The sequence below is a fragment of the Erpetoichthys calabaricus genome, chromosome 1, assembly GCF_900747795.2.
Source record: "Erpetoichthys calabaricus chromosome 1, fErpCal1.3, whole genome shotgun sequence".
NCBI classification, from domain to species: domain Eukaryota; kingdom Metazoa; phylum Chordata; class Cladistia; order Polypteriformes; family Polypteridae; genus Erpetoichthys; species Erpetoichthys calabaricus.
In genome coordinates this window covers 104,752,467-104,774,439 of record NC_041394.2, presented here as the reverse complement: position 1 = coordinate 104,774,439, position 21,973 = coordinate 104,752,467, and the positions used below count along the sequence as shown (strand labels likewise).

At 36.1% G+C, this 21,973-nt stretch overlaps 1 protein-coding gene across 1 annotated transcript in view; it reads right to left on the bottom strand.

Moving 5' to 3' along the window:
• Nucleotides 1-10,105: 10,105 nt before the first annotated feature.
• LOC114647571 (uncharacterized) overlaps nucleotides 10,106-21,973 on the bottom strand; it is a 37,288-nt gene continuing 25,420 nt past the window's right edge. The window contains 10 exon segments of the mRNA XM_051923214.1: nucleotides 10,106-10,319; nucleotides 10,321-10,325; nucleotides 10,773-10,831; nucleotides 10,995-11,062; nucleotides 11,064-11,160; nucleotides 11,811-11,902; nucleotides 12,028-12,164; nucleotides 12,256-12,275; nucleotides 12,310-12,426; nucleotides 12,561-12,684. Of these exon segments, the coding sequence (XP_051779174.1) occupies nucleotides 10,106-10,319; nucleotides 10,321-10,325; nucleotides 10,773-10,831; nucleotides 10,995-11,062; nucleotides 11,064-11,160; nucleotides 11,811-11,902; nucleotides 12,028-12,164; nucleotides 12,256-12,275; nucleotides 12,310-12,426; nucleotides 12,561-12,684 (933 nt within the window).

Genomic DNA, 21,973 nt, shown 5'->3' with positions numbered 1-21,973 from the left:
GCACACACCCACACACACCCACACATCAGAGACAAATTACAATCGCCAATGTACCTAACCTGCATGTTTTTGGACTGTGGGAGGAAACCAAAGATATGTGTATATGTAGATATGTATATATATGTATATATGTATATGTATATATATGTTTACATAACCTCTTTAACATACTACTTCTCCGCTGCGAAGCGCGGGTATTTTGCTATATGTATATATATATGTGGATGTGTATATGTATATATATATGTATATATATGTATATCTACATATGTATATATGTATATGTATATTTATGTTTATGTGTGTGTATATTATATATATATAAGACAGCAACACTCATAACAATAACAACACAATTACATTGACAATCATGTTACGTTATTTTAAAAATGTTTCCTTTTCTTTTTCATAACCTCTTTAACACACTACTTCTCCGCTGTGAAGCGCGGGTATTTTGCTAGTATATATATATATATATATATATATATTCACGGCATTCGTAGTCTGAATCACAATCTGATTGTATGGGTGGTTATCTACCAGGTAACGCTTATGGTTGGCCAGCAAGTCAGCTAACATCCGCCACGGTGCCTTCAGTTGTGAGAAGCAGATCATAGAATGGTTGAAAATAGTTTACTGTCAAATACTGCAAAGAGTACGCGACACGTGTTTCGCCCTAATTCTGGGCTCATCAGGTGTACACACTCACTGCACTCTCTTACGGGAATCGATCCTCAGACGTTAGCGCTAGAGGCGAAGCCCCTAACATTGCGCCACGGCGTGTGTTTCTATTATTTGACAGCATGTAGATCGGGGTAATTACATTCACGGCATTCGTAGTCTGAATCACAATCTGATTGTATGGGTGGTTACCTACCAGGTAACGCTTGTGGTTGGCCAGCAAGTCAGCTAACATCCGCCACGGTGCCCTCAGTTGTGAGAAGCAGATCATAGAATGGTTGAAAATAGTTTACTGTCAAATAATGCAAAGAGTACGCGACATGTGTTTCGCCCTAATTCTGGGCTAATCAGGCGTACACACTCACTGCACTTCCTTACGGGAATCGAACCTCGGACGTCAGCGCTAGAGCTGAAGCCCCTAACATTGCGCCACGGCGTGTGGTTCGTTTATTTGACAGCATGTAGATCGGGGTAATTACATTCACGGCATTCGTAGTCTGAATCACAATCTGATTGTATGGGTGGTTACCTACCAGGTAACGCTTGTGGTTGGCCAGCAAGTCAGCTAACATCCGCCACGGTGCCCTCAGTTGTGAGAAGCAGATCCTAGAATGGTTGAAAATAGTTTACTGTCAAATAATGCAAAGAGTACGCGACACGTGTTTCGCCCTAATTCTGGCTCATCAGGCGTAGACACTCACTGCATATAGCCAAATTCCCGCGCTTTGCAGCGGTAAAGTATTGCTTTTAAATTTTAATTAAGAAGAAAAGAAAACCTTTTTAAATTGAGGGAAAATATACCAATAACAATTTGTTAAGGATCTGTTTTTTTTGAAGCTGCCTTTACACAGACTGTCCACTGTTTTATAAATGAACGCCATATAAGGCCGTCCTTTCTCCTTGCTTAGCGGTTCTGTATTGTTTTATTGTTCGTTTATTACGATTGTTATAGTTATTGTGTAGGTATTTGAGACTCACTTTTCTGTTCAGGTACCCATTTCCTTTATGTAATCCGTGGATTCTCCGCTATTTTTTATTCGTTTATTACGATTATAGTTATTTATTGATTCCCTTCTTTAGCTGACTGCCTGCTCATATAAGGCGCTCTGCTGTTTTTTTGAAGCAGTCTTTACACAGCTTCTCCGCTGTTTTATAAACGAACGCCATATAAGGCCATCCTTTTTCCTTGCTTCACCAAGGAAGCAGCCTTTTTATTTAATCCACGGGTTCTCCGCTGTTTTATTGTTCATTTATTACGATTGTTATAGTTCTCTTTGTATACCACGTTGTCAGTTCAGCACTCCGGCGGTAATATGACCAAGTCGTGCAAGCTTACTATTGAGAATGCAACGTATAGTTGTACAGGAGAAAAGCAATCTTGCCAAACTTAATTTAAACTTACGGTTTACACCGTGCTTTTTTTCCTCCGTAGCTGCACTTATGAATATGCTTGTATGCGTCACTCGCTCGCTTCTTATTGTTTCGCTGCCTTCTCAATTGTGTAATGAGTGATCACATGTGCTGCGTTCAGTCGGTTCACGTGAGCCGCTCTGTTGTGTGATGTTGCGATGTCCACGGCTATATTTAATGTTAGCTAAGACCCGGCACTTAAAAGTTTCTCGCTACAGCAATTTTAACTCTGTTACAATCTATCCAAAGTCTTGTTTATACCTCGTGTCTTCTCATTAAACTTGTATGTCGCGAATATGGTATTGCAAACGGCAGTGGGAGCGTTTCTATAAACTTAATTTAAACTTACGGTTTACATCGTGCTTTGTTTCCGCAGTAACTGCACTTATGAATATGCTTGTATGCGTCACTCGCTCGCTTCTTATTGTTTCGCTGCCTTCTCAATTGTGTAATGAATGTTTTCTTCAGCACTCTTTGGGGCTCTTCCTTGTTTTCTACGTACTGCGTTCACAGTCAGTTCACGTGATTACGTGGGAGGCGTGATGATGCAATACACAACTCGACCTCCCACGGCCAGCGAGCTGCAGTCCATTACAGCAGGGTTCCCCAACCCCTGGTCCGCGGCCCACTACCGGTCCGCAGCCGTCTGACAGCCGGGCCGCGAGAGATCTGCCGGCAACGGCGACTCACTCAGACTTTTCAGAACGCTTGGCAGGCGGGGCTTTGCAGCGGTGCAGAGAGAGGACAGAGACTGAGGTGAGAGACTATTACAACAAAGTATTTTTATGGTCCTGACAGTTTCCCCATATGACATGAGTCTATAGAAGTCACGTTACTACGAAGTACATTCAACAGATGCGTTCATTACAACGAAGTGACCTTGAAATTCTTGAACGAATCATCCACAGAGCAGTTAGATCTGTGGTCGCAGCTCAGTTGTGCACGTTTGCACAATGATCCCCAAACAGAAACATTGTAAAAAAATCTCTTTCTTCGAACTTTCCTCGTACTGTTTTTTTTTTTTTTTGCTGTTTTTGTTGTCTGTGGTTTTCATTGATTCCTTTTGCTTATTGCTTGTCAACATTTGAAAAACATCCATTGGAATTTAACTCATTGTCACCCTCCTATAGAAACGGCAGACACGAAAAAAAGATTGCAGTGTTAATGTTTGTGATGTGCAGTCTGTTAGATTGGCAAATGTAAAGAATATGTCTTTGTTATATGCAAAAAAAGAAGAAAAATCTCAGATTGCAAACGTATGCGAACTGCTTAATAACTTTAATAATAATAGAAATGTTATGTAAATTGTGTATAAAACAAAATGGATTAAATTCATTTTTTTCCTCAGAATTCTATACACAACACCCCATAATGACAACGTGAAAAAAGTTTACTTGAGGTTTTTGCAAATTTATTAAAAATAAAAAAATTGAGAAAGCACATGTACATAAGTATTCACAGCCTTTGCCATGAAGCTCAAAATTGAGATCAGGTGCATCCTGTTTTCCCTGATCATCCTTGAGATGTTTCTGCAGTTTAATTGGAGTCCACCTTGTGGTAAATTCAGTTGATTGGACATGATTTGGAAAGGCACACACCTGTCTATATAAGGTCCCACAGTTGACAGTTCATGTCAGAGCACAAACCAAGCATGAAGTCAAAGGAATTGTCTGTAGACCTCCGAGACAGGATTGTCTGGAGGCACAAATCTGGGGAAGGTTACAGAAAAATTTCTGCTGCTTTGAAGGTCCCAATGAGCACAGTGGCCTTCATCATCCATAAGTGGAAGAAGTTCGAAACCACCAGGACTCTTCCTAGAGCTGGCCGGCCATCTAAACTGAGCGATCGGGGGAGAAGGGCCTTAGTCAAGGAGGTGACCAAGAACCCGATGGTCACTCTGTCAGAGCTCCAGAGGTCCTCTGTGGAGAGAGGAGAACCTTCCAGAAGGACAACCATCTCTGCAGCAATCCACCAATCAGGCCTGTATGGTAGAGTGGCCAGATGGAAGCCACTCCTTAGTAAAAGGCACATGGCAGCCCGCCTGGAGTTTGCCAAAAGGCACCTGAAGGACTCTCAGACCATGAGAAAGAAAATTCTCTGGTCTGATGAGACAAAGATTGAACTCTTTGGTGTGAATGCCAGGTGTCACATTTGGGGAAAAACCTGGCACCATCCCTACAGTGAAGCATGGTGGTGGCAGCATCATGCTGTGGGGATGTTTTTCAGCGGCAGGAACTGGGAGACTAGTCAGGATAAAGGGAAAGATGACTGCAGCAATGTACAGAGACATCCTGGGTGAAAACCTGCTCCAGAGCGCTCTTGACCTCAGACTGGGGCGACGGTTCATCTTTCAGCAGGACAACGACCCTAAGCACACAGCCAAGATATCAAAGGAGTGGCTTCAGGACAACTCTGTGAATGTCCTTGAGTGGCCCAGTCAGAGCCCAGACTTGAATCCGATTGAACATCTCTGGAGAGATCTTAAAATGGCTGTGCACCGACGCTTGCCATCCAATCTGATGGAGCTTGAGAGGTGCTGCAAAGAGGAATGGGCGAAACTGGCCAAGGATAGGTGTGCCAAGCTTGTGGCATCATATTCAAAAAGACTTGAGGCTGTAATTGCTGCCAAAGGTGCATCGAACTTTTTTCATATTGTCATTATGGGGTGTTGTGTGTAGAATTCTGAGGAAAAAAATGAATTTCATCTATTTTGGAATAAGGCTGTAACATAACAAAATGTGGAAAAAGTGATGCGCTGTGAATACTTTCCGGATGCACTGTATCTTTAATAAATTGTGAATCACTGGATTGCTGATGAATTGATGAAAATGTTCGTTGGATCACACTTCAGAGAATACAAAGAAAATTTAGAACTAGATTTTAATTCTGTTGCCAATCACACAGGTGTAGATTCGTGGACTTCTGGCAGTTTCCAATATTTTATTATACAAACATAAGCAGCCCAATAATAGAAATGAAAGATACTGCCATACCACCTTCTGCTTTAGATCTCTGTACAGTCACCTTTTACATGCATAACTATTTTGAGTTGTAGATCAATAATGTTGAATCAAACTTCCCAAAGAAGGATTTCTTTTTACATAGGGATGCTGTAAAATACATTGTAAGGTTTCTAAACTTTTTTAGGGCTCCCCCCAATGGGACGACATGCCGAAGACTGTCCAAAAATGCGATCACTGTGTCTATGGAAGACAGCCTATCGGATGCCGGGACAACCGCAGGCTCCCACTGCTGTAGCAGCTTGCCGCAAAAACAAATCTGAAAAGATTGTGGTCATGTTATGAGCACCTGCCGTCGATGGGTGATACAAGGAACATTATAACTGCAGGGAACAGTATTACTTGGCCATTAACCTGTCCACGAACCTGCCTGATTGCTGTATCTGTGTATAGGAGAGTGGTAGATCCCGCTACAATAAATAACCATGCTGTTCCTTTTTCAAGCTAAATAAAGTTGTTTTTGCTAAAGTACTGAGACTCAGCCTCATGTTTTGGAGTGCAAGACAGGGATTCACACATCATAACATATAGAAGCTTTGGGAGGAAAATCATATTGACTATATTAATTCAACATGCATTAGTAAGAGGGAGAGAGGACCATCTATGTTTGATGTTTGTCATTGTATGTAAATTGTGCTTAATGAAATCATTGGTGTTTTCTTGCAGTAATAACACCCAGGTATTTAAACTATTTTGGGAAAAAGCGATCTAGCTTGGTAGTGATCAAAAAAATTCAATGGAAAAACCAAACATTTATCATGCTAATTTAGAATCTTCACATCTTATGAAATTTCACTATAGCATTTAATTCTAATGCCATACAGTAAATGAATGTGGGTCCAAGATTTCTTCATTCTACATTCATTACTCACAGCATTACAGGTCACTGCAAAATGCTTTTATGAAATGGCAGTGGCCCCGAGTGCCACAACTGAATGTTAGAAAAAGCACAATAAAAGTAGTGATTAATGACTAGTCTATCAAACAAATAGATTTATGATGAGAGTAAGTCATTACCCCTGCCATTCACACTTTCAATTAGGAAAAGCCAAAATTAAACAGTTGGGTTTTAAATAGTTTTGCAAAGTGCTGAGCCATGCTAGCTATTACGATCTGCTTTATGATTTAATTTTTTTTTTAATGTTCCTTTGTCTCTTAAATATTTTTGAACATCACTTCTGGGTTTTTTTTTTTTCATTTTTTATGAAGTTAAAAAGGAATTCCTGCTGTGCCATATTGTTTTTCTTATGGCCACCACCATTTTAGTACTATTTTGTTGGTAATTGCTATGCCATTACTAGGCAGGATGGCCAAGAGTGTGCAACACTTGACATTATTGTTGCAACAGTATAAAGGTCAACTTTGTACATTTCCTTGTTATCCAAGATTGTGGATTGACTCAAATTCTTTAGCATTAGTTCTTGAGCTTTAGCATAAAAGTTATGAAATCTTTTTTGCCCTTGACTACATGACTTATAACTTAATTAGTGTATGAAATCTTGGACTTTTTATTATGACTCTTGTTACACTTCCAGGGGTTTGTTTGATTGATTCTTGTCTTTCTGGTTACAATCTTTGAGTTGTTATTTTTGATATAGCAAAATAATAATAATAACAATAATAATAATAGTAATAATAATAATAATACAATTTATTTATATAGTACTTTTCCCATGCTCATGCTCTCTTGCTTACATTTCAATTCAAAACTGCTGCCACCTAGTGCAGTCAGTATATTGGCCTGGTATATCTCCAACAGTAAAGTATTCCAGATTTTTAGTGAATAAAAATAAAAGGTGGCCACACCAGTTTTTTATGCTTTAGTGTTGACATATTAAGCAAACCAGTGGTTCTAAGATTACAAATAGGAATAATGGGGTTCAGATACTCTAGATAAATTTGGTTTGATCTTGTGATATTGCAAAGCTAGGATCTTAAGATCATTATTTAGTACATAAATTGGTCTAAGTGATGCACATTCTGTCAAGTCTTTGTTTTTATTTGGAGAGAAAGTAATTGACACCTAATGTAACATTTTCGTAGAATTTTTTCCTGTAACTGTAATAAACCTTGGTAACAATAATTATACTTACTGTGGGGTTCCCACAATCATGTAAATCCATAAAGAGTTATGAAAATTAAATTTAATTTCCCAGACCTGGAAAAGTTTTGAATAATTATCAAATGACTATTAAGTTTTGGAAAAGTCATGGATTTCTTTGATATCCATAGAGTAAGGCCTATATAATGTAATTTTGTAAATTAGCAAAATCCTGAAAAGAGGATTGCATTCATTAATGTTATGAAAATTCAAGTAAGCTGTGTAGTGAACTGTAATGCATATCCCAGTGTGCTAGGTAAATGTGTGTTCGGTAAGCTCTGCTAAACAAATGAAAAATACAAGCTATAAAAGGCTCCACAGAGATGTAGACACAGGATGTGTGAAATATAAATTATGCAGTTTGACGTGAAGAGTATGGGTAAAGCTGTACTAGCAAGTCACTGGAAAGGTAAAAAGGTGTTAAGAATGAGAAGGCAGCAAAAAAAACAACAAAAAAAAAAAACGATTGGATTTGAAACCTTGTTCAGCTCCTCTTCCGCTATCACAGCAAAGGTTAGTGCAATTCCCTTATGTGATGAGGTAGCTAAGCAAACAAAGAAATACAGTATATGTCCAACATGGATGTATGTCTACTGAAGATTTGTAGGTGCTGAAAGTAATTTGTCAAGAATAGTGCGAATCAATCATGCAGCAGTTTTGGACAACTATTGATAACAATGTTCACTCACAGTGAAATCCTACCTAAATTTTCATGTTGTGAAACAAAATATGCATATTTTATCAACAAACTGAGAAGGCCTTTCATTTTAATTAGACACTTAATCAATAAGCTCAAAAAAACAGATATACAAGTGAGGAATTGGAATGATGGGGAAGTGAAAACTAAGTATGTAGGCACAGAGTTTATTAACTGGAGAGAGTTTGACTTGTTACCGATAGAGCTTTTGCATAATTTTAACAAAACATTGATCAACATAGGATCATATTATCTGTGATGTTTTTCATGATAAGTAAATATAGATTGAACAGATGGGAATTGGAACATACCATTTCCAGCCTCTACTGGATATTCAAATATAGTCTTCCACGCAAAGAGGACTTTGTTAAAATCACAGATTGGAACCCATTTATGCTGAAATTTTGTCAATACTACAGGTTAGAAAATATGGCCATATGTGAAAGATAATTATGCTCTGAATAATATTGCTATTTGCTGAGAACCATTTTATAATATTTGAATTTTAATTCTAATACTGATTTTAAGCAGTATTTCTTTTTTAGTTACTAAACAAAAAATGTCATCTAATATTTACATAACGTGCACATGGCGACATAAATCATGTAGTCCATGAGGATCATATCATTCTTTATATAGCCAGATGCACCATAGAAGAAAAACATGTATATCTGATGCACATTAACAAGCAAATTGTGCAGAAATTAAATTAAATAAAGCAGTAACCATAGACGCTGATCTGATTCACAATTAACACCTCTCAGTATTAATATTTCACTTACCATATTCAGTTTTTCAGGATGTTATAATGTAATATATGTAATATGTAAAAATAGCTTGTGTTTATGAAGCATTTCATGAACGAGAAAAGTTATATAACAGTTGACCTACCTGTTTTGGCTAACCATTAAGAAATGTTGCCAATTTTCTAAGAATGAAGATATTATTGAGATTAAAGAGTAATGCCATGCAAAAGTGTATTTCTAATAAAAGTTTTAACTCTGCAAAATCTGTGGGAACTATAGACCATTTTATTTACTGATTTGGTTTTTGTTTTTTTCAAAGTTTAATAAATCATATGTTTGACTTAACATTGTTCAAGTCTTTGTACAATTTATAGTTCATGGCTGTAGTCAGTATTTTGCATACCTGAAATAACTAATACTGCGGTGGGTTGGCACCCTGCCCAGGATTGGTTCCTGCCTTGTGCCCTGTGTTGGCTGGGATTGGCTCCAGCAGACCCCCGTGACCCTGTGTTCGGATTCAGCGGGTTGGAAAATGGATGGATGGATGGAAATAACTAATAATCAAATCATTATTCCTGTAGTGGATTCAAGTGTGCAATAGTTGAGCCACAGGAAAATTTGTAAAGCAGAAGCCTAAAGATATTATTAGTTAACTGACACTGTTATAAATCCCACATACCTGTTACATCTGGATTATTATTGTAGCAAGTAAGTTGCAGAAGTGTTTAGAAGCTATGGAAAAGTCATGGAAAAGTTTTCTGAATTTTGATGGTAGAAAAGGATGGGAACATTGTTACTGAGATGAAATCTCTTTATAAAATTTCACTGGATGGCTAAGTGGGCCAGTAATGTTCCTGCTTTGCCATTAGTTTATGGCATCTTGAATTTCACTGAGATTATTGAGCTTTGTGGTATTTTTATTTTATTAAAGAAGTCCTTGGCTACATCCACCTTCTTTACACTGAAAGGAATAAAAGACTAAACAGTATACCTTAAATGTGTTGTGAACGAGGGACATGCACTAAGGGGCGGATACAGTGGCACAAGTCCCTGCCACTTTCCCTTCACTGGCCCAAGTGATCTTTTCTCCTGTTTGGACCTAAGCACAAGTATGTGAGAAGAAAGAAATAAGGAAAAAGAAACAGTACAAAATATTTAAAAATCGATAAAACAAAAAAGCAGGTTTCCAAACCAAGAGCATTTAAAAAAATAAAAACAGCCCAGTCTCGATGACAATTTATAGAGGACACAAGGGTTAATTTACATAGATTTACATAGTTGTACATGTACATATAGATTACAACTGCTATTAATCCTCTTGTGCAAATACTGATCTGTAACACTGAGCTTATCAACATACACAGCACTATATGCATGGCAATTGTGTCAAAAATAAATTATAAAGTGCTAGTGGTGACCATTTAAAAAGGATAACATTAAATAAATGGCTCTAGACATTTGCCAGAGATTCTTCATAGGTGATGTTAAAGATGTAATGAAGTCTGAAAAGTTCATCTATGGCAGTTAGGGAGATGGTTCCTGCACAAAGGATGAGCTGCTTGTCAACAAACACATCAAAATTGTCGATCCTCTTCTTGGTTCGTCCTACTGCATGTAGATATGGTTGGTGACCTTCTGTCTTGCTTTGATATTCTTTTATATGGACAGGACTATAAAAGAATGACAAGTTAAATTTGCATTTGATAAATACACGGCACTTTCAAAACAGAACAGAATTATTTAATACATTTAAACACTTCAAACAATGAATACACATTTTAAATTAAAGAGTGATAAGGTTGAAAATAAGAAAAGTGCTACAGCTAAAATTTAACAGTAAGTTTTGAGGTTGTCAGCAATTACAAGTTACAACTGTTTGTAATTCACGTCATTGTTCAAATATGTTGGAAAACAAAGACAAGTACAGACCACTGTGATATGGTTAAAATTGATATTAAATTTACATGTCATAAATAAGACTAAAAAAATAAGATTACATATTGGTCTTGGGTGAAAAGCAACAGAACAAGTCCCTTCAGTACCAATCAACCAAAAAAAATTCATCCATGACTGTACAACACATTGCAAAGACATTGATCTTGCATTAGTAAATTTACCTTATGAAAATGTACAAGCCTGTCAGCATCAATTGGACTGATTTTAGCCTTCTTTCTTCCTGCTGAAGGTGGTAGCAAATACAACAGCAGCAAGAAAGGGGAAATGTCACTGTCCCAGTCTGATGGAAAAAGAAAAGGGGTCAATGCTCAGAAATATTAATTAGTATACAGTATAGAACAGATAGTCTTGCCTGCCATTTAAAATTTCAAAATTCTACTTACCATTTTCAGACTGTTGTTTCTCTGATGCACTGATACAACTTTGAAGTTCTGCTGTCAAAGTGAGAGACTGCTTCTTTGATGACTTTCTGCTTGAATGCTGTCTCCCACTGCTCAAGCAAATTTGCGGTTGTTTCAGTATTGAATAGCAAAATAAAGTCTTGATTCCCTTAATGAAATTGCACACAGCAAAACAACACAAATCCATCATGTCTGAATCACATGGAGTTCCTTAAACCTAGAAATAAATATAAGGGAATGCTTGTACTTATCAAACCCTTAACATCTAAAAATTTTGGAAAGATTTTTAAGATGTCATTTGAGCTTTCTGGTTTGTGAACGAGTTCTTGCTGATGCTTAAAGGTTTACTTTATCTTTTGCCTAACTTCAGTTTCATCAGATGTGTGAAGAAGGCATGAAATGGCTTCTCTGCATGCATCTCCATCAAGTCGTTCAGTGACCTCTGTTCTTCTTAAACGACTTGGTCCACCAGTCTCACGAGACATCAAGCAAACACATATTGGATTCTTCCTTGACAAAGTTTTAAGCCGCCATGCAATGAATCCTGTTCCCTTCTCTGGATCATAAAAATGTTCCTAAAATGAAAGGACAAACAAGGAAGCAATAATATACACTTATTAAATCTCAACAGTAAATTACAACTATATAAATGCTTCAATTAATCATACCAAATAAAAATTGTCAAATACTTGCAAAACAAAAATATTAATAAATAAAATTCATGTATTTATTTTAAACAATTCATTGCAGTATTCAACTACATAAAAGTACATGAAAGTGAAAGAAGTGTGCTTACACAGCCCTTTGATGAAAATGGGTCTCTTAGAGCAGTGTAAAGAGAAACAATGCCCAAGGCATATGTCTCTCTCAGTTTACGGGTGAGGATCCTCCTGAAAATTTTATAAGATTAAGCAGAACTAAGTCATTTATCCAAAACTTAAACCTCCATATCTATATGAATAGACCCAACGTAAGCTTGAGATTGTGTGCATTTATCAATGCTCTAGTATCTAACCCATGAACCACTGTCATATGGCTAACAAGAATGTTAACAAGCTGCCGTTTTGTGCTGTGCTTCTGTGTTTTAATGAACTCATATTCTTCGAGAACATCCACACCATCAGGTTTTTCTTTCAGGGCGTTTTGAACAATCTAGTTATTAAACATAAAAAATATATGAAGGAGCTATATGATGACATCACACACAAAAGTTATCCATGAAGGCAGATATAGCCACATTTACCTGTTTTGCCTTTTCTGCAGCTGTCATTTTGAACTTGCAACTGTCAGTTTGAACTTGCAGACAGGTTTGGCTGTGTTCTCTCCAACCCTTCTACATCACTTGAGTTTGAAAACATATCAGTGCATGTACTTGGTGTTGAGGTATTCGTGGGTGAAAATTCTTTTTTCAAAAAGGGAAGAAGAATATTGATTAATTTTCAAATATTTTATGAAGACATTTGAACATTTCTGAAAGAAATAAAATGCCATCAGAAACATCCAGGTCAGCAAAATTTCTTGTGGAGGACATTTTACTGTGAAGCATACCTGTGGGTTGGCTTTGAATCAACTCTTGAAAAATATCTTCTTCCACATTAGTATCTGTCTCATCAAAGACTTGAAGTGCATTGTTTGCTGTAAACCCAATTTTGTTTTCACTGATAATGACTGACTAAAACAGGAGAAATTTGATAATAAATATTATAAAATTAATTTTTCAAATCAGAAGTAACATTAGCTAACGTTTAATTAAATTCAAATTTACCTTCGTTTAGAAACTCCTCAAATTTGAATCCATTTTGCAATTTGATATATTTCTTCACTTGAAGGTAATTCACCTACACCAGCAAAATGATCCCTAATAAAAGAACTTCGATGTTAGCTTAGAGAGAGCAGCTATTTAACAATCTGTTAGAACAGATTAATATTGGCTAAGGCAACTTTGTTGTTGCTACATACAATATTTAAGAACATAAATATATCTATTATGGATGGATATTTTTGTCAAAATTACATAAATAAATGTTTAAATAAATACATCTATGAATAATTAAGTATAAGTTGTTATTTGGGGATAAAAATGACATGAAATGTAAGTATAATTGATTAATTTTAACTAAGAATATGTTATTTATTTATTCATATATTTATTAATCTCTATAGTTATTTATTTAACCCCTTGTCATCTGAGGGCATTTTTCAGCAATTTCCACTAAAACACTATAATAAACCCTTATTATCCAATAAATAAAGGAAGGACGGTCATTTTTTCACTAAAACTTGACATATAACTTATCAAATGTGCTAGATATTATGTTTGTGTCTAATTTAAACATTCCTTTACTCAAAAACCAATGTGATTTTTCCATATTTTTTTTATAAAATACAATATATTTCAAGGTCAAGAATGCCAGGTCAGTTGGTTTTTTTTTTTACCTCTGAGGTGTTCCCAGACATGTCGACTCTACCTGTGAAAAGTTTCATGTTGATAACACAAAAAAATAAATAGTTACAGCATTTGGCACAATGGCTCCATAATATAAAATTTATATAATATAATATAAAATATTTACAACATATAAATAATTTCATATATATATATATATATATATATATATATATATATATATATATATATATATACACATATATACACACATACAAAAACACTCACATTTGCATTTATTTTTCTCATCTTTGGCACTATCCTTTTTTCAGACATGGGCATGTTATATATCATTGGAAACATCTCAGTCCCAGCTTTAAAATTGCGTGAAGATTGCAATGGCACGACCCACTTAGCCAGAGCCGTCAGATCACTGTTACCGTACCCACCTGCTCTTTAACATTGAATACCTCACTAACACTTCATCCCGGTGTGACGAGCTTGGGATCATTTTATTTACCAGAGGCTGCTGTCAATTTTAATATATAACATGTCTATATTTGCTATTGCTTTCCGAAGTTATATGCAACAACACATGAAAATCACGCTCAAACTCACTATGAGTGTGTAGTAGACGCCCATTGGCTTTCAAACAAGGTTGTTTTTGTCGGTGTGTGTCGTAGTTCATCTGTTTGATATGGTGAAAGGTGTTTTATAAAACATTTTTTTTTACCTTTGTCGCTTTGAGTTTAAGAGGTATTTGGACCGAAATATCCCTCCATAATCTACTCGAATCATTAATTTGCTAAAATAACAAATAGTCTATTTCGATTTTTCAAGGGATCTAACTTGTTAATATTGGCATGAAACGCTAACATTATAAATGTCACTTATAAGCATAAAATGGCAATATACTTGCTATTATAAAAATGTATTGATTGACATTCAATCATTTTTTAGTTGTTAATTTGTTAAAAAATAAGTATTATTCTCACCTTAATTTATCAACCTTCTCTCAGTGCATTCAGTAATGGCCATCATTAAAGAAAAAGGAAGTGCTGTTCCAACAATGTATATACGAGGGGGGACCCAAAAATAACCGGAAGTTTGTTGTTGTTAGGTTAGTACTTGTAGTACGTGGTTGGGCCGCTAGGGCGATCTAGTTACACTCCTCACAAGTCAGTCTGCCAAGTGCCATCAGTCTGGAAGGTTGTGCTTGTGTTCAGTGAATTTTTTTGTAAAAGTAGGTTGCGCAACAGTGTGAGAAGGAAACGCCCTGATTTGTGGGAGTCGGGCGATTGGTTCTTTCATCATGACAATGCTCCATCTCACACTGCTCTCAGCATTCGCCAATTTTTGGCAAGAAACGGTATGACAACCCTGAACCACCCACCCTACTCACCGGATTTAGCTCCATGTGATTTCTTTTTGTTCCCTCGGATGAAAAAAGACTTGAAAGGAAGGCGTTTTGCTGACGTCGAAGAGGTAAAACAAGAAACGACCAGAGCATTAATGGGCATTACTTCAGACAAATTTAAAAAATGTTTCGAACAATGGAACAAACGGTTAGATAAGTGTATTTCCGCCAATGGAGAGTACTTTGAAGGAGACTAATTGTAGTTTGTACAGAAAATTAAATTAAACACGTTTTAAAAATATTTCCGGTTATTTTTGGGTCCCCCTCGTATACCTACTCCCCAAAATAACATACACTCTGTAACACTTCCAAGTGTTGATGTCCTCAAATCAACACCAGAATCAACACTTGTTAACTCAGAAAAAATTAACACTGAAAAAGCAACACTAAACAACACTGAAGATTTTGCTGTGTAAGCAATGTGCTGTGTTAATGCTAGGCAGGCTGCAGTTTACTATACCTTACAGAAATAAAATATAGTCTGTGATAATTATTGCTATTAATTCCACACAAAATCAGTAGTAAATACTGGTGTGCTGGTTGTGTTCTTTTATATAACATCATGATATGGAATGTCTTTTTCCACAAACAGCCCATATTCACCTTGTTTATAACGGCAGCTTTTTAGTTGGCTTGTTACAAGTTTTTGCCACTCCCTGTTATTAGAGATTTATCAAATAACTTTTTCTCAGGGCTCAAAATTTTCTGTCTCTTATTTCTACTGCATTACAAAAAGTTGTCCAAAAGTGCTGGTTAGACTGAAAGGTTGTGGTTTCCAAGAGCAGGACAATATGAAAAGCATCTGCTCTGCCATTTGACGGAACCCAGGGCAAATGTTCACGTACATGGACATTGCTTTAACTTTTTCACTGGCTAAGTGTTCTCAATGTAACTCCTTTTTAAAGTCAGATGTCAGGAACCAAATGCAGAATGGTTCATCATTAGGCTTTCTTAAAAACTCCAGACAGGCCTTAAATAGATTTTTTGAATAACTGGGTTTTATTTTCAACATTGCACAGTGACCAGTATTTTTTAGAGCTCATTATATAGCTTACACAGGGCTCCAGACTGTGACTAAAATAGTCACAAATGTAACAAATAATTATAATTTGTAATAATTTAAAATTTTGTTGCTATTAGTGACTGATATAATAACTTTTTTATTTATCTTTGGTTATTTCAGTGCAGTTTTAACCACATTACCACCATCATCAATCACTACTGTTCTCTTGCTCAGATTTAAGTTTTAATTTAAGATTTAAGATTTAAGATTTAATTTCCCATTGGGATTAATAAAGTATCTATCTATCTATCTATCTATCTATCTATCTATCTATCTATCTATCTATCTATCTATCTATCTATCTATCTATCTATCTATCTATCTATCTATCTATCTATCTATCTATCTATCTATCTATCTATCTAAGTTATCAGTTATATGTAGGCACCAAACACACAAGTTTACTTGTCATGGTGTTAACAGCAAGTACTTTCTTGGTAGATCGGTTGGTATGTGGCTATTTGAACAGAATCTGCCTCTCAAAGAGGAAAAATGGCAGATATAAAGTGATTTATAGTATGATTGGAGTAACAGTTCTTTAGATAGTGACAGCAAAATAGGTAAAGGTGATAAATTTTATTTATTGTTAAATAAATTTTAAGTAAACTGAATTCGATGATACTACTTTTGAATCTACGTAGTGAGAAGTGCTGCTGCTGTTCATTGAATCTCCAGTGAGCAAAGCAGGTATATTGGGTTTTAAAGATCTCTTACAGTATTTATCTGTTCATAACTGACATGTTACATATAATTGTGACTGAGACTAACAGATGTGCACAAGAACTGATACACCACTGCACACTGAAAACCAACTACAAAGTGAATACAGTGATGTCAGTCATGAAGAGTTTTTTTTGGCATTTATATATTAAAGCATAATTTGGAAGATTTAAGTTGAAATGTAATGTAAAGGAAATATTTTACTGCAAAGTCATACTGCCGCATATATGTTAAATATGAAGCTGGTATATGTATGTATACAGTCAGTTGAAGTGCACCTGAGTAAGTACTATACTAGCAGCAGATCAAGACCAGATTACATAGAATAGTACAAGGAGGCAATCTCCTTCAGTGCTGTCTCAATAAACAGCAGAACAAGGTCAGTACCAAGTTTAATTAATCCACAGCTAAATCTGTTTTCCTAAGTTAGCTCCAAGCATGTATCTCTGCATCCTGAAGCCTATTGCTCAGCTAGTCATCTGATTGACACTCAATGGTAGCACACTTGATGTCTCGTCCTCTCTCCATTAAGGATGCTTGAAGGGTTAGAGCTCATGGAAAAAAATGCATCCTCTTGTAAACTTATTAAAAAAAGATGAAATCATTAAGTGACAGTAGATCAGCTGTTGTAATTGTTTTCGTGTATGAAAGGCACAGAAATCTCTATAAGGAAAGAAATGGCAGCAAAAGTTAAAGGTAAATAGCATAATATCTGAAGCTTAATTGTCTCTCCGTAACTCATTGGCGGATCTTCCATCAGAGTGACCTTGGAGGTACTAAACATGGGGATCTGCTCTCCAAGGAGCCTTGGCATATGCAAGAAAAAATAATGCCTGTAATTTTCTCTTTGTGATTTTACCTTGTGCTCTTTACAATTACACATACATTATATTGCCCCCAAAACAATGTAATTTATGAGTGACCGCATGCTCTGATTGTTGAAGGGGTCCACCCCCCAGCTTGTGTTGTGTTTATATGTGATTTTAATAGAGTTTAAATATATGTGTTTGACACCCTGGGGTTAGTGGGAGTGCTAATCTGGTCTTGCTGTAATTCATTTCTCAATTGTGTAGATAATACTTAAAAGTTGGTACTTGTCATTCATTTTGCACCCAGATTTTCCTAATAACAAAATTAATCCAACAGTCACTAAAACATATAAAATACCTTGCCATAGGTGGGACAGTATTCGTAAAGAATGACTCATCGCAGCACACAGTAGAGCACAATCTCTATATGATACATATTATGAGAGGTGTCATATCAGATCTAGAGGGCACCCACAAAGATATCTCCATGACACTCCAAAGGTTTACAATACGAAAGAAACTCTCCCAAAAATATCCTTCATTGTGTACTTTCCAATTTCTTATGGTCATCAACTTTGAGTCTTTTTTATCAAAAGATAATGGTTAAATGGATGTTTAGCTGCATTTTTCTATATGTCAATGTCTCAGTTGTCTCTTTTGAAGTAAATATATATTATTTAGTATTGTTCTGTACTTCAATGCAAATATAAATCTAAAATATGGTTTCTATATTTTAATGACATATTTGTGCTTTTTCATGTCAATAACACTGTGTCTGATGCTTGCAGAATTCATTTTGTAACATAACCAACTGTACCAAGTCTGTTACACTTGCTCATGAGGTGAGTTAAGTTAGCATGCAACTTTGTTCTCGTTCTCTGACTCCAAGAAGCACACTGCAACTGCACTTATAGTCTTAGTCTTGGTTGGTTGATAGTCTGCAGCTCTGAGACACATAGTAATAAACAACACTGGTTCTGACCTTATCAGCATGTGATCTGTTAGCACACTGCAGCTGACCCATAGAGTCACTTGGTAGTAGCAGAAGCAGTGTGATTCATCGAAGCCTCATTTTTCTATGTTATGCCCCTTTATCACAGAATGCAAAAGTGTCTATTGGTGAAAAATAAGTAAGCATAGAGATTACTCTTCATATAATATAGGCTTCTGTAATACTTTCATGTGCTAGCTAATTTTTAATAATAGCACAAACATAAAATTGCAGAATTTTTTTTAAGTGTTTGGTGCATCTCCGGTGGCTCTTTCACTATTATAATTTATCATAAGAAATCACATAGTGAGTTTAAAGTAAATATTGACAACAGTGCATATGAAAGACTATCTAAATCAATCAATTAATTCAACAGACTTTAGCGACATATTAGAAGTTCATGTCTTCAAGAATGTCCTTGACTTGGGTATGACAAAGTTAAACCATTGATGTAATGTGACTTTTTTTAGTAAAGCAGGTCATGTAGTTGTAGGGTGAACTTAACTTTTTAAGAGGATACATCTGTTGAACAAAGAAAAGGTTTTAAAAACATACACACACACAGACACAGAGACAAAGCCTAAAGCATAAAAATGCTCCTGATTTTGCAAATGGGAAGTGTGCCCCAAAGGAGACCTTGGTCCATGTCCAGTGCCTGTACAAAAACTGTTGAGAAGGACTTTATTAAAGAACAGAAAGTAAAATGTAATGTACCAATCTCACGCAAGGAAGTACTGTTCACAAAATATACATCACAAACCCTGCTGATGAAAAGAATGGTATGTATAGAACAACAACAACATTTATTTATTTATATAGCACATTTTCATACAAATAATGTAATTCAAGGTGCTTTACATGATGAAGAAAGAGAAAAAAAGATTAAATAAGAATTTAAATAAGGGAACACTAATTAACATAGAATAAAAGTAAGGTCCGATGGCCAGGGAGGACAGAAAAAACATATGAAGACATAGAAGACATATGAAAATGTGCTAAATTTATTGGGTAATTTGCAGGTAAAATTTAATCACAAACACTGAGTGAGACTTCAAAGAAAAACTACATTTCAGTCATTATAGACTGTGGAACCGGTGCATCTAAAAGAAATAATGTGCATACTGCAAACATATTTCTTCTGCTGTACCTGTGAACATTCTTTTAGGATTAGCTAAGATTAAACATGGCCTTTCTCAGGAAATACTATAAACAATAAAATATACATTTAATAATGCAGACCAGCATAACTGCTGGTAAGATAAAATCTGTGCTTTGGGTCAAAAGTGGAAAAGGTGCTTTCCTAAGAGGAGAGATAGGAGAACATGTATTTTCATTTAACTATTGTGATGTAGAGGTTGTCACTCAGATTGCTCATCAAAGGACAGTTTGCAGACATACCATATAGCAGTAGTTTGTATGAGGTCATCTTGACCTGTACAGAAACTTCATAAATGTTTTGTATTTAGTTAAGATCATGCTTGTGCTACAGATATCAGTTGCACAATGTAAGTGAGACATTTCTGCACCAAACAGTATAAAATCAAAACTGCACAATTCACCTAATGTCTACAATTATAACATGAGGCGATTGGGACAGGATCACCTCAGATAACCCTTCACTTGAACTTTTGACACTGAGCCCTGTGTGTGGCACTAGTTCAGGTGTAACAAGAGGAAAAGGAGTATACATGGTTGCCAAGTGAAACTTATATTTTTTTGTTCAGTGATACCTGTACTATCTCAGAATCTAATGAGCAGACACTTAGTTTGTGACTATACAGTGGTGCCTTGATTTGTGAGCATAATTTGTTCCGGATATGTGCTTGTAATCCAAAGCACCATCCATCCATCCATTATCCAACCCACTATATCCTAACTACAGGGTCACGGGGGTTTGCTGGAGCCAATCCCAGCTAAAACAGGGCACAAGGCAGGAAACAAACCCCAGACAGGGCACTAGCCCACCGCAGGGCGCGCACACACAAACCAAGCACACACTAGGGACAATTTAGAATCGCCAATGCACCTACTGTAACCTGCATGTCTTTGGACTGTGGGAGGAAGCCAGAGTACCCAGGGGAAACCCACGCAGACACTGGGAGAACATGCAAACTCCACACAGGGAGGACCCGGGAAGCAAACCCAGGTCTCCTAACTGCGTGGCAGCAGCGCTACCCACTTAAAATTACACCAGAACAAGCAAAACAACATTCAATCAAAAGTACAAAGATAAACATTTAATAAAATTAACATATGTTAAAACATAATCAACACTTAACACACTACCCCACCCAGTTCAGACAGCAATATAAACCCAAATTCCATTTTGAACTAGGCAGAGGCCCACCAGGGTATTTTTAACAGTGTTAATGAATCCTTGCCAGATTCTGAAGGAGGTCAACACCATCCAATGTAAGGAAAAAGTGATATTTTCTAGTTTTAAAATACAGTAACACATTGCTTTACTGTTGCGTTACAAAGGTTGGGTTAGGATTCTTTCAGTTAAGCAAGGTATGTCTGCATGCACATAGTGTAGTATAAGAGATCACAATGGATGAATGGGTGCATAATCTTACAAAACAATAAGAGTGTAGGACCTTGTAATCAAAAAATGCAAGAAATTACAATCTGAAAATGTAGAATTATAAAAAACCATGAATAATATATGAATACATAAAAGACAAAAATATAACTGCATGTAACAGTAAAGTAAAATCACATAGATACTGACTAACAAAATATCAAAGATGAGATACATTTTATACAAGACAGACACAAACACAATAAACAATAATACACAAAAATGCACAAATGTATGCTCAAGAATAATTTTATATAATAAGACATAAAAGCTTACAACTAAAAGATACACTGTCTGTCCTTGACAATATTTTTAATATTTTCCCTTTTTTATTGTTATATATTTACCTAAATAAGAGAAGCCCAGCAAACAACTTTTACACATGGAGTCAGAAACCAATGCCAGATAGCCCCATCATGTATAACAGGATTGACTAAATAGAGAACACGGTAGCTAACCAACTATAGTCAGGCAGTGAATCTGGTAGATAACCATACATGGAGCAATGGAAGAAATTTTATTGCACCTTCTGTCTTCCCACGGTACATTAAAGAAGAGTTCAAACAATATTGCACTAGTGAAGATAGACAGCTAATTGAGGTTCAAATTAGGGTGATGTTAAAATAACAACTGAAGGAGTTGATAGTTACGGCTTTTATGCACATGCACTACATGAGCCTTTTAAGGGCCCTACATTGGTAAATATTTGGGTGATGGAAAATGGTGTGCTACAGTTACTAATGTTTTTTTCCCCTTTTGCCTTTAGAGTGGAGGAAGCAGCCATTGAGGATTTCTAACATCACTTCTGCTCCACCTCCTAAAAGCCACACTCCTTCCACCCAGTCCTCTGTATAGGAATGAAGCCAATGAGATTAATTATGTAAAAGAGAAAAGAAAACTTTTTATGAAGGCTCAGATGTTCTCCACTGGCATTCTGTGGGTCATCAGGCAGGGCACTGGCAACCTCAAGTTAAAAAAGAAGTGAACGAGAGAA